General features: G+C 38.0%; 1 protein-coding gene across 1 annotated transcript in view; it reads right to left on the minus strand.

The window, feature by feature from the left end:
• Window positions 1-402: 402 nt before the first annotated feature.
• Window positions 403-14,574, minus strand: part of LOC126466382 (guanine nucleotide-binding protein-like 1) — a 61,211-nt gene continuing 47,039 nt past the window's right edge. Inside the window, exons 10-12 of the mRNA XM_050096381.1 lie at window positions 8,643-8,790; window positions 8,050-8,190; window positions 403-782 (exon numbers count right to left, since the gene is read on the minus strand). Coding sequence (XP_049952338.1) covers window positions 526-782; window positions 8,050-8,190; window positions 8,643-8,790 — 546 coding nt within the window. The 3' untranslated portion in view covers window positions 403-525. The remainder of the gene's footprint in view (window positions 783-8,049; window positions 8,191-8,642; window positions 8,791-14,574) is intronic.

A 14,574-nucleotide genomic window follows, 5' to 3' on the forward strand; every position in this document is an offset into this window, starting at 1 on the left:
AACAAGCAGAAAGCACCTGGCTAACGTGTCTGGTAATTTTCGTAGTTTCGCCCATTCTACCATTAGACGGCTGTAGCGCTAGACCAGCACCCTTTGTGGCAGATCGTTGTGTAATACCTCCTTAAGGATATGTGCCTGCTGTGTTGCACATGTGCAGTCTGCTACATCCATGGCAGGGGCATATATTTCTCCAGATACCTGGTGAGCTAAAAAATTTGGCAATTTTCAACATTTTTAAGAAATATTTGCAATGTGTAGTAGCAGCTAAAATCTTGGCATTGTGTTACTTTTGGTGTATTCTTCCTACATAAAAAAATTCTGGGGCAGGTTTCGACATGTCAGATTGGACCGTTCCCTTGTGGGTGTTGTTGTACGTAATATAATGCTGAATGACGGCAACTCTTAGAAGAACAATCAACATTTAATTGTACATTTTTAACATACGGATATTCATAATCTTAAATTTATATTATGATGAACTTCACAGCTCTCACTTATAACAATAAGTACAGTATTCAAGTTTTATTAATCACTTGTGTCGAGGCCCATAAATTTGTTGCTATATCCAACTGCACTAACAGACTCTTCTTCTTCATCATCATCTTCCTCCTCTGAATCACCCTCACTTTTTTCTCCTGTATTTTCATGACTAATCTGCTTCTCAGATGTATCACTTTCTTCATCAGATGACTCAGTTCCATCCTTCAGATCTGTGTTCTTCTCTTGTCCTTTTGCCTGAACCCAGTGCACAGTTTCAACATACTCATGGTTTTCCCATAATTCTAAAAGAAAGAAAAGTTATTCGTTACTTTAGAAATGATGTTACTTACTATCAGAAATAGAACAGAACACAATGTTACAGAGGAATAGCGGCTTAACATGCATAAAAATAGTATTTTAACCTATCAACCAATTGTAGAAAACTAAGGCCAGGCTAACAGCAACTGAAACAAAACAAGGGAATTACCAGATATTATCTGCTAGGGTCTACAGTTGAGAACTTCAGAAATATTAGAGAACAGAAAAGAAGACTGACACAGTTCTGCAGATATGAGAGGATGGAGATCACCCATTAACACACATGTTGGGTCAACATGACTTGTGTGGCTTTTTTTCTTTTTCTTCATTGGGTGTGATCACCTTTGTTGTCTAGCATCTACATTTCTCCCAGTTTTAGCACATCAACCAACAGGGTATGTGAGTGCAAGAAAATTTATGATGTGTTACACATGCATGAACTTCTAGGAAAATTCTTCAGTATTAATATCCTGACAAGCTATTGTTTCCTTAATATCTGTATAAGAATGCAGTAAATGAAGCAGGCAAAAAGGAATACAAACATCTCAAAAATGAGACCAACAGGAAGTGCAAAATGGTTAAGCAGGGATGGCTAGAGGACAAATGTAAGGATGTAGAGGCACATATCAGTAGGGGTAAGATAGATACTGCCTACAGGAAAATTAAAGAGACCTTTGGAGAAAAGAGAACCACTTGTATGAATATCTAGACCTCAGATGGAAATCCAGTTCTAAGCAAAGAAGGGAAAGCGGAAAGGTGGAAGGAGTATATAGAGGGTCTATACAAGAGCGATGTTCTTGAGGACAATATGATGGAAATGGAATAGGATGTAGGTGAAGATGAAATGGGAGATATGATACTGCGTCAAGAGTTTGACAGAGCACTCGAAGACCTAAGTTGAAACAAGACCCCAGGAGTAGACAACATTCCATCAGAACTACTGACAGCCTTGGGAGAGCCAGGCCTGACAAAACTCTACCATCTAATGAGCAAGATGTATGAGACAGGCAAAATATCCTCAGACTTCAAGAAGAATATAATAATTCCAATCCCAAAGAAAGCAGGTGTTGACAGATGTGAAAGTTACCGAACTATCAGTTTAATAAGTCACGGCTCCAATATACTAACATGAATTCTTTACAGACGAATGGAAAAACTGGTAGAAGCCGACCTCAGGGAAAATCAGTTTGGATTCCGTAGAAATATTGGAACATGTGAGGCAATACTGACCCTACGACTTATCTAAGAAGATAGATTAAGGAAAGGCAAACCTACATTTCTAACATTTGTAGACTTAGAGAAGCTTTTGACAATGTTGACTGGAATACTCTCTTTCAAATTCTGAAGGTGGTATGAGTAAAATACAGGGAGCGAAAGGCTATTTACAATTTGTACAGAAACCGGATGGCAGAAATAAGAGTCGAGGGGCATGAAAGGGAAGCAGTGGTTGGAGTGAGAGAGGGTTGTAGCCTATCCCCAATGTTATTCAATATGTATATTGAGCAAGCATTAAAGGAAACAAAAGAAAAAAACCGGAGTAGGTATTAAAATCCATGGAGAAGAAATAAAAACTTTGAGGTTCGCCGATGACGTAGTTCTGTCAGAGACAGCAAAGGACCTGGAAGAGCAGTTGAACGGAATGGACAGTGTCTTGAAAGGAGAATATAAGATGAACATCAACAAAAGCAAAATGAGTATAATGGAATGTAATCGAACTAAGTTGGGTGATGCTGAGGGAATTAGATTAGGAAATGAGACACTTCATGTAGTAAATGAGTTTTGCTATTTGGGAAGCAAAATAACTGATGATGGTCGAAGTAGAGAGGAAATAAAATGTAGACTGGCAATGGCAAGGAAAGCGTTTCTGAAGAAGAGGAATTTGTTAACATTGTGTATAGATTTAAGTGTCAGGAAGTCGTTTATGAAAGTATTTGCATGGAGTGTAGCCATGTATGGAAGTGAAACATGGACGATAAATAGTTTGGACAAGAAGAGAATGGAAGCTTTCGAAATGTGGTGCTACAGAAGAATGATGAAGATTGGATGGGTAGATCACATAAATAATGAGGAGGTATTGAATAGAATTGGGGAGAAGAGAAATTTGTGGCACAACTTGACTAGAAGAAGGAATTGGTTGGTAGGACATATTCTGCGGCATCAAGGGATCACCAATTTAGTATTGGAAGGCAGCATGGAGGGTAAAAATCATAGAGGGAGACCAAGAGATGAATACAATAAACAGATTCAGAAGGATGTAGGTTGCAGTAGGTACTGGGAGATGAAGAAGCTTGCATAGGATAGAGTAGCATGAAGAGCTGCATCAAACCAGTCTCTGGACTGAAGACCACAACAACAACAACAACAACAACAACAGGAAGATACAAGATGACTTGGACAAGATTTATGATTGGTGTAAAGAATGGCAGCTAACTCTAAATATAGATAAATGTAAATTAATGCAGATGAATAGGAAAAAGAATCGTGTAATGTTTGAATACTCCATTAGTAGTGTAGCGCTTGACACAGTCACAGTCATGTAATGTTTGAATACTCCATTAGTAGTGTAGCACTTGACACAGTCACGTCGATTAAATATTTGGGCGTAACATTGCAGAGCGATATAAAGTGGGACAAGCATGTAATGGCAGTTGTGGGAAAGGCGGATAGTCGTCTTCAGTTCATTGATAGAATTTTAGGAAGATGTGGTTCATCTGTAAAGGAGACCACTTATAAAACACTAATACGACCTATTCTTGAGTACTGCTCGAGCGTTTGGGATCCCTATCAGGTCGGATTGAGGGAGGACATAGTAGCAATTCAGAGGCAGGCTGCTAGATTTGTTACTGGTAGGTTTGATCATCACGCGAGTGTTACAGAAATGCTTCAGGAACTCGGGTGGGAGTCTCCAGAGGAAAGGAGGCGTTCTTTTCGTGAATCGCTACTGAGGAAATTTATAGAACAAGCATTTCAGGCTGACTGCAGTACATTTTTACTGCCGCCAACTTACATTCCGCGGAAAGACCACAAAGATAAGATAAGAGAGATTAGGGTTCGTACAGAGGCATATAGGCAGTCATTTTTCCGTCGTTCTGTTTTGGATTCGAACAGGGAGAGAAGATGCTAGTTGTGGTACGAGGTACCCTCCGCCACACACCGTATGGTGGATTGCGGAGTATGTATGTAGATGTAGATGTAAAATGTGTAGATGAAGATCCAACACTGTTACTTAATTATTTCAAGAAAATTACTGTGTTGTTAAAAGTGAGGACATAATGTTTGGCAAACAGTCCATCTGAGGAAATTCAGAGGATGATGACACTGTTGACTTATGGAAACCAATGAATGTGTTGTGTAGCAAGCAAGAGGTACACAACAAATACACTGAGAGGCCACCACCACACAGGTGCAACAGCAACCTTTCATTTGGTACCTCTCAGTTCCATGCAGCAGCCTCCAGATGACACATACCTGGACCTCTTTCTGCTTCTGCATCACGTTTTTCTCTGTGTCACACATGTCCGCCAAAAGTGTGGACAGCCAAAAAAGAGAGTGCCGCCAATCGTGGTAACATTGTACCTGCAGCCAGCTCCATATAGTTCCTGCAAGGCTACTGTACATCCTGACTTGGCAGTCAATATTTACAGAGTAATAAGATGATGAAGAATGTCTGCAATATTACTTTCAGACAGAGTGACAATATCAGACACTGCAAAGTTACCTAAATTTCACTGAATTAGTGACAGGACATCAAGGGCCATACATTAAACGGTACTAAAGTAAAGTACCATTTTGTAAAACTTTCTTAACAGATGTTATTGGTTATTTCTAGGGAGAGGAAAGAATTGTTTTATTTTATGCCCAAATTCAGTGCTATTTTGTTGCCTAATTCATTTTTTACACTTTTAATATTTTTTTTTGGTCAATTTCAATATTATTTCATTCCAATTGTAATGTTATTTTTTCCAATTTCCGTGTGTTTTTTTTTTTACCAAATTTGTTATTATTGTTTACCAACTTTGCTGCAGTTTTATGGCAAATCTGGTGCAATTCTTCTGCCAAATGCAGTGCTATTTTTTGCCAAATTCAGTACTTTTTTGCTGAATACAGTGTTAGTTTCTTACCAGATTTGATTATATTTTTTGTCAAATATGGTGTTACTTCTTTGCCAAATTCAGAGTTTTTGTCAATGTTTCTGTTATTTTTGCTAATTTTGGCATTTTTTCCGATTTTGGCACTGTTTTTCAATATTGCATCGTAGTTAGTTTGTTACACGGGAAATAAAATGTCACTTTAAGATTATGCATGAAACTTGGTTTCGAGGAAAAAGGAGGCCAAATGCATGTTTCAGCATTCAATAACTACCAGTTAAAGCAACAAATTCCACAATATTTCATAAAAATCAATGGCTTTGGAATGTCTGCTGTAAATGGTGTAAAACTGATACAAGGAGTTAATGCAACCCTCCACTTCTAAAGTAATTCATGACAGTGAAGTAGTTTGTATGTGACAGTCAGTTATATGGAATCAGCACAATAAGACGAGTTGACATGGAAATGTGACAGGATGGCAAAAAGAAGCTACTGTGTTTGACATCCTAATGACAACATATTGACTGAAGCTGCTCCATTTGTTGATGTATCAATGCAGACTGCTCAACAAGGAAAGATATATCACTCACAGACATGTAACACAGTAACAGTAGTCATAAAAAGACCCTAGCTGTTATGCCTCATCACTTACTATCATTTTCAAATGCAACATGAATTGCTGCTGTCAGTGAATGCAGGTTCACCTCAACAAGTTTTCAAAGGAACATTACAGAGGAACTGCATGTAGTGGTCATATGCAGTCAGTTAATTGGCATATGGCCTTTGCTCACTGTGGCAAATACAGCTGTATGTCTTCACTGGGTGGACGATGCACAAACTGGAAAGTAACTGACTGGAGTTGTGTAGTCTCACAAGTTGAGATTTTGCCTATTTTCAAACTACACAAGTTTCGAAGGCATGAATAACCCAATGAGTTATTTATTCTGTGGTGTGTGGAGGGTGTAGTTCAAGCTGGAGGTTGTCGTGTGGCATTTTGGGGACATTTACATTTCATATCTTATAGGCCTACCTGGATCAGAATTTAAAAAAGTGATAAGATGGCTCATTACTTACAAGACACTACCATAGCAATAACCAATCAGAGTACAAGTTTGGTCACACCTTCTGTTCTGTGCACAGCTGTCATATTGATCTGCAGTCACAACTGCATATAACAATTGTGATCTGCGACATCATGTGAAATTTCTTCGAAAAGTGCTAAGACTATTAAGATGCTACAACATGAACTCAGTACTACACGATAACGCGGGAAGCATAAATACTTTAAATAGAACTGCGCAGCTGCTGCTGTACTGGAGCCATATGGCGCTTTGGTGTAATGGCAAAATAACAACATCCACTCCTTTCCTGCTGTAGATTACTTTGTTATTCTGACCCAGGTATAGGCCCACTCATTGAGGTTACTGTGAACATGAGCCAGGATGCTTATTTCAACACTGTAGGTGCCCAAGTGTAGCCCTTTCTTCTGTATCTTCATGATGAGTATGCTGTGTACCCTACTGTCTTCCAGTAAGTCAACAGCCATGTTCAAAGGGCTGCACACATACAATCCTGATCTGACAAACACTTAGCCAGCATATCTCATCTTGACTAGCCCATTAAATCACCCAATCTTAATCCAATAGAAAATGTCTTGTACCATTTGTAACAGTGAATGAAATGTATGAGCAACACTGCATGGTGAATTAAACCAAAAACATCACAACAGCCAAGTGATGTTAAACCATAAGCATAAATGCGGACATCAGTTTAATGACACTCTTTGTCACCATTGCTATTATTGTTTAATATGAGCTGCATTTCATATGCTCACCACCGTTAAAATGTTATTTTAGGCTTTTTGAGAGAAACAGAGACATGCAAAAATGAGTTTACTTTCCCAATTCATGTCACAAGCTTATTAGAAGTGGGCTCAGTGAATTCTCTACACTGTGTGAAATGTAAATTTTAAAGAATGCTCATGTACTACAGTTTCGCTTCATGCTATCTATCACTGCTGCCAATCTTTGTGATCTACAGTGTGTGGTGCAAAGTACATACATGAGTGGTGTACATAGTTGCTGCGACTGTATCATGCCAGATTTGAACATGAAAGTCTTTAAAATGAGCTATTGCGAAACCCTCGTTCTGTTTCCATATCACATCTCTGTCATAGCACCACATCATCTGCATGAAAAGTACATTTTCAGCACTTTACAAAATGCTTTCACCCCCACCTGCAATCACATTAACAACAGGTAACTCCCACCCTACACGTATTCAGTAGCTCATTTTACTTGTGTTAGTGTGGTGTAGTGACTTCGCTGGCTATTGGGTGACTTAACAAGTCGCCAGCCAATAACACTTCACTAATCAGAAATGGGCGATGTTTCCTCGATTATGATTAAGCATATTCTTTGAGACTCAGCATTTGAATTTAAAATGTTGACAATTGCTATTGTTGCAGAATATAGTACATCGGATATACATGTAAAAAGATGAGACTTAGTTATAAGTGGCACAAAAAAAGGTGGTGGATGGACACCTTCCTCATTTATTGGTTCGGTCTGAACACTATGCATCAACTGTCTTGTTTTACCATTATCACTGCAACCTAGCAGTAATTGTATCATAGTTCCGCAGTGAAGTTAAATGTTGCAACTTGTGTTGGCAATACCGATCGAGGATTACATCAGCATTCCCTCTCTCACATCTCTTCTCTCCACAATTGCCTAAAAGATTTCCTGCATCCCACCACCAACCGTGGTGCAAACCATCTGTCTTTTGAGTCATGAATTTATGGTGTAGAATTGCAAAAAACATAAAATCAGAGAATGTAAAATTGAAGTTCCACTGTATATGGAAAATACTATGTGCCTTACTCATAAAAGGTGAAATTGTTCAGAATCATTATTTTTGCTGATTACAAATGAATATTCCTAAGAACTGTCTCAAGTGGCAAACCAGTTCTTTTTCTTGCTATACTGAACTAACTTTAGTTGTCAGTGGGATTCAGACAATGGGGAAATTACCTTTATAGTGTATAGGATATGATATGCCCATTTAGTTTATAACTGATCCTTTTTTCTCCCCAATACCTACTGATTTAGAAATACATGTCTCTAAATCATGCAACTGTTACAAATATTTATAGAACCCTTACCTTTATTGTTACTGTAGCCTGCTGGCCGCATGCAAAGACATATTTTTCCATCAAGTGCCATACGTAACAAATGATTTGCTGCTCGATATGAATCGAGGCGTGATGTCCTTGCTGTGAAAAAACCACGTTTCTGAGCCCACCCTGAAACATGAAAAATAAGACCATAATGTAAGCAAGGAGTAATTCAGTCACATCTGTTAAAACCTTTAATAATACACTACTGAAAACAATTTTCATTTGCATCAAATTACATTGGTAGAATGAATTAACTACAGCCATTCACATAACAAAAACAGAAAAATTACGCAAACACAGCACTGTTTCATGTTTAGGTCTTGTCATTTTAGTTATTTTATTATGTAATAACACAGCAAATTGCCAAAAGATATGACATTTCATGACATTCAATAAATAATAATGTAGCTGCAAAAGATTAATACAGAGCATGGACTATGAATGTAAATTGGAATTCATGGCTGTTAAAAAGCTGTATACATCCATCTCATCTATCAGCCATTCAAGATTTTCTTTTTTATAGGAGGAGTGCCAGGGATAGTTTTCAGGAGCACTGGTATATCGTAGTAGATTCTTACCATCACAGATGTCCATTGCAGACCACTCCTCATCTCCCTCAGGATGCTTAATTTGTAGTAAATGTGGTAAATCCATTCTCTCCCCAAGAAACTGAATTGCTGAATATGGTTCTCGGAGCTGAGCAATTGGGTAACTCCCCATTAGCACCTTAAAAGAACAAACATGAAGAAGTTATTAAAGAAATTGAACTTCATCAAGCTCATTACTAAGTTAAGCATCTTCAAATGCAGTTAACTCTTGACAAGTTTGACAACAAGTAATTAAGGTACCCACAGTTCAAGCAATTGATTATCATGGCAAAATGGAGAAATCAGGCAGAATTCTGGATATCAAATTACTGAATAGAACCAGTCTTTACAGTTTACTGAAAACAAGCTATCCGGTGTTATACATCCTAAGTTCAGAAAAAAGTTCAGTAATTAAAACACACACACACACACACACACACACACACACACACACACACACACACACACAACAGCAGACACTCTTGCTACAGCAAAACGAAACAAAAGAAACTCATTCCGCACATAAAAACGAATTGCAAGAATATATTTAGTATTAGCGAGTGTGCTTTGTACTTGAATCTACCATATAAATGTAGAAGAATGTAAAGAATGGTGCAGCAAACAAAAACTGTGAGTAATGATAATAGTTAATACCGCTTACAAATGCAAGGTAAAGCATGAGAACTGTTCACGATCCCTAGCCCAAAATTACAAGAAAAACTATTGGGTTGGTGCATAAGTTTGTAACATTTTTCTGTAAGTTTAATGAACACAACAGATATACATCACAGAGACTTTTAAGTCATCAATTTTCCTTGCCTATTTATAACAGTCTGCTGACATAGGATAACTTTTCAATTCAGTGACAGTAGAAATCACATGGTTTTGAGGTGAAGAACTCATCGAATCATGTTCGGAGCGCATTTTCATCAAGAAAGGAAACCCCAGAAGGTTGTTTAATAGGCGAAAATCTGAGGGTGAAAGATCTGGTGAATAAGGTGAATGGAGGAAGATTTCCCAACCCAACTCCTGTATAGTGTTTTTTGTCACTCTAGCACAATGTGGGCTCACCTTATCATGGAGCAGCATCAACTCACAAGGTCTTCCTTGTCATTGTTCTTGGATTGCTTCTGCTTCTGCTGTTGACAATGCAGGCCAGTAGTCATGGTCACATCTTGGTGAAACCATTTATAGTACAGCACACTGTCGCTGTCCCACCAGATGCATAACTATCTTTTGTGGATGTGCACAGGTCATTGTACAGGGAGTTGTTGCTTTGTTTTGTCTCAACCATTCCTTTCTTTTCCTTATGCTAGCATAAAGATACAATTTCTCGTCACCAGTAGCAATACACGATAGGAATGGTTGGAGTTTTCACAAGCCAATTGATGGCAAGCAAGCAGAGATGCATATACGGCACCCGCTGATGCGGTATGCACACACCGATATTTGAATCTACCCTAGTACATGCAAAACAAAAACCCTCCATACTTATGCACCAACCTAATATATTGTTATAATGGCTACTAACGATAATTTACAATAAAGACTTTATTGCAGTCACAATTGATGGTATTTAACCTGTATCACTTGTAACTCCAAATGTACACAGTTTTTTATGAAACTACCACTATTCTCCCAAAACATACATGTAATATCAGGACAAACAATACCTCTGTGGAAAAATGAATCCTTTAAAGCATCCTTCTTCACCAATTGTCTTTCTGAACTAATCTAGAACAGCATGTTTCAATTTCACTCACCACTGCACTCAACGCATCTCCTCACCCTTAAAAACTACTCCTCAAACAATTTATTTTCCTCACACGCCTTCTGAAAACTAGGCACGCTCACTGCCTCAGGCCTGCATAAGTTCTTCAACTTCAGTTGTGCAAGACAGGTAATGTCATATGAGAGTGGCTGCTCAATAACTCTGAAGCTTATTGCTGCTGAAAAATCACTACAAATTTTGTCTATGTCTTCGAACAATACTGTAATGAAAGATCCTTCATCAGTGTTTTGACTTGAAACATATTAAAGTGTCTCTGCATCTTGAGCAAGGCTTTATTCTATATACTTTTTCTGAATGGATGTCTGCTGAAATCTGAATGCCAGTACACATTAACACACATCTTATAGTGAAGAAAATTAATGTCATTTTAACTTTACAGTCGGGGCTTTCAGGCTGCGACTGGTGCAGCCTCAAAAAAGATTAGTTTTTTGACTTGCTTAGAAATTACAAAAATAAAGCCAAGTTCTGTTGCTTGTTTGGTGATATAGTGGTGAAGTGGCAGAGTGCATATCAACGATCACAGGTTCGGTACCCGGTCAATCCTAGGATTTTTATCTGTCACTTGTCACTTTTTTCACCTCTTGCAGTGTTTGCTGATGTGTAAAATGTTAGTTGCACAGTAGTTTGGAATCCATGTTAAATAGTAAGTGTCCCTGTAACTGGCTAAGTTGGTTCAAAGGCCAGAGGAAGAAAGCAGCCAACAGGACTAAAGCACTGCAGTGTTCAAAAAAATCTTCAGGTTGATGACTGCTTGACTCATTTTGAAAATAAAGCTGTTTTGTTGCTCGTAACAACAGTATTCACGTAGTGAGATGTATCATTTCCACACTGTTTGAGGATTTCTTTGCATCACATGATACAATGTGCCATTTAATCCTCTAGTAATGAGTTTGGTACCAATAAAAGACAAAGACTTGCCATTTTAATGTGTTCTTGCTGACTTGTGTGAACTGCTGGTACAGAAAGTGTTAAGAACTTCTCTTTATGGTGGTATGAAGTACCCTGGCCCTCGTTTCCTGATTCCATAAACAGTAACATTTTCCTCTGTAATATATGAAGGAAGTTAGCCTACTAAAGAGCAACACTCGGAATGAAGTTAATACTCACGAGCACTCTGTAAATTGTCTACATAGCATGGACATGTGAACAGCCTCCTCCTCCTCCAAGCACTGAAGGTTGCTGTGGTATATTTTTATATAGGCTAGCATTAGTCTTCATGCTTTACATAAATTCAACATAAATATACAAGAGAAGTGATGTAACTACCAATAATTATTCTGGCACATATATAATGGTTATGAATGTGCAGTATCTGAAATTGTGCAGCCCAGCTAATTACGGCAAACTCTCGAATCTGATGATGGTCCATTCCAAGACTGTAAGTACTAGTTAATAGAGAGAATCTTGACATACAACTAAGGAATTAAATCATCAACTTCATAAAATTTTAATAAAGTATGAGTCCACTATCAACTTCTAACAATTTATTCAATTGAGAGTCAATTAGTGAAGCTCAGCACTCTGGAAGTTAAGTTTTAGTGAAACATGTCTCTGATTTGGTCTGTATATTTTAAGTAAACATTTTTACTCTGGTGCAAGTTGCTAAACCTATATGTCCTCAACATCAATGATTGCAAATTGGCTTTGGCTGGTGGGAAAGTGAAGGAATCAGGAGTGAAATAAGGTATATTTAGTGCAATGTTGTATCAAACACCAAAAAGATGTTAATTATTGCAAAACTGTTTATTGTTCCCCCCTCCCCCCCCCCCCAGTCGAAGGAGATCATTGTTCATACTTACAGTGCAGGTCAGTCTGATTCAGTACTCTCTTTTTTATTTTTATTTTTTTATTTATTTATTTTTTTTTTATATAGAGAATGTATTGCAGTACACCTTGCAGGAGCATACCAGTCACTTAAAGTAATATTCTGAACAAGAGATTTCCTTGTACAAAACATAACCTCCAAATTTTAACAGAGGCAGTGCTTATGGCTCATACTATTTAAGAGCATATCTTAATGGTGTTACCTTTAAACCACTGAAACTCAAAGACGGAAATTATTTACTCTACATTGTGACAAAATTAATGAATCTGTCGACAGACTTTTTTGTCAGGTCTGAAAATATGTACAGTTCTTACAAACCTTAACTTGAATGAAGAAAATCATTGTGTCCATGAATTCATTTAGGAAAGGTATAACTTATTAAAAATTCAAACAACAATTTTGCTTTATCTGAATGAGTGAGGAGAAACCCCAACAAAAGCATATGTTACACAATGTACTGTATATGAGAGATTAACTTTTGCTTTGGGACATTATACACTTTTGTCTTCTTCAGCTCATGTTATAATCCATCAATTAAAAATAACCAATTTCTGAAAATGTAATATGATTGGATGGTTAAAAAATCTATTCACCAAGCAGTGGCAGCACAGGTAAAAGTTATAGAAATGTTCAAGCTTTTGGAGCCAGTGGCTCTTTGTTCTGGCAGAAGGGCTGGAGGGGAAAGAAGAGGGGTGAAAGGAAAGGATTGGTCATATTTAGGAAATGGGGAGAGTTACAGAAAAGTCACGAGAAGCCCGGGGTTAGGGGAGACTTGTCGGATGTGACTTTTTCATAACTCTCCTGATTTCCTAAAACCCACCAGTCCTCTTTCTTTTCCGCTTCAACCCTTCTGCCAGAAGAAGAAACCACCGGCTCCGAAAGCTTGCACATTTTTGTAACGTTTGTTTGTGTTTCCTCCCGCCGCAGCTTCGTTAGTAGATTTTTTATCCATCCCATTATATGATAATCTGTTATTCATCTCACTTCAACTAACACACACGTATATACACTGCCATGTTGTTACTTCATTAGAATTTATTACTCGACTGGCACCCATTACAATTCTCTCTCCCAAGTCATATTGTCTTCCTCTCAATATCTCCATTTGCCTGCACCTGTTATGGTTTCATAAATTCCTGTTTCTTAACATTCTCTTTTCTTCATTATCTTCTTAAGAGGTTATTCTTTCCACTTCCTGCATACATTTCCCTCCCCATCAACCACATTCCTAGGAAATTATACTTAGTTGAACTGTAAAAATAAGTTTAGTATCATAAGAATGGTTTAAATGTAAATGCGAACATTTTTGGTTGTGCTTTACTGCAACTTATTGATATTGAATGAAACAAAAAGTTTACTGTTACCAGTCACTGTTTATTTATTACCACAATGTGTTTTGACGGTTTAAATATATGAAATGTATGAGTTCTGTTACGACTTTGGACTAACCAGTGATGCTGTCTAGCGTAGAGAGAGAGAGAGAGAGAGAGAGTGGGGGGGGGGGGGGGGGGGGGCAATATTTCAGTGTGGAATAACACAACACATACCTGCCGTATTAAGACACATAAATTGATCTGATGATGGAAGTTTAAACCTTCAAACATGTTGTAATAAATAAACAGAGACAGGCAACAGTGAACTTGTTGTTTCATTCAATAAGAATGGATTATTTTACACTACCCAGAGAAAAGAGTTAAGGCATGACAAATTGATGCTTTGAGTCTGCCTGTCACGCATGCACACAAGGCATAATTAGCATTGCATTGTAATCGAGAGAAAGAAATCCAAGTTCAAGTCTCAGACTGGTACACAGAACTTCACTGCAACATACAACTGTCGCGTCCCAGCACAGGTCCCGGATACCAATAGAGAGTTGGGCGAGCCTGCGTGGCGCAATCGGTATGGTGACGACAATTATAGGTTTGTGGTTCCCTTTAACTAGACTTTATTACGGAGGTGAGAGGGAGTACGATCTCCTGGACTGTCTAAGGGCATGTAGGAGGTGTAGATACATTAGACAATACTTTCAATAGGTAGTGGGTATGAAGGGGGAATTGGCAACACTGAACTGTCAAAACAGGAAGGTGAGATTTCTCCTTTAACACAATTTATTGAACTAATATCACAAAGGACATGTGAGGTGTCAGACCCTTCCCCTTACTCTGTACACTTCTATAGATTCAGCCAGAATCTCCACTTCTCACTCTATGTCGGAAACGACTACTCACAAGAACTACCACCTTTGAATTCACTCTTTGTATAAATAATGGACCCTTGTCCTATCTCACAGGAGACAAGCACCAGCT

The sequence above is a fragment of the Schistocerca serialis genome, chromosome 1 (assembly GCF_023864345.2).
Source record: "Schistocerca serialis cubense isolate TAMUIC-IGC-003099 chromosome 1, iqSchSeri2.2, whole genome shotgun sequence".
Classification (NCBI taxonomy): Eukaryota; Metazoa; Arthropoda; class Insecta; order Orthoptera; family Acrididae; genus Schistocerca; species Schistocerca serialis.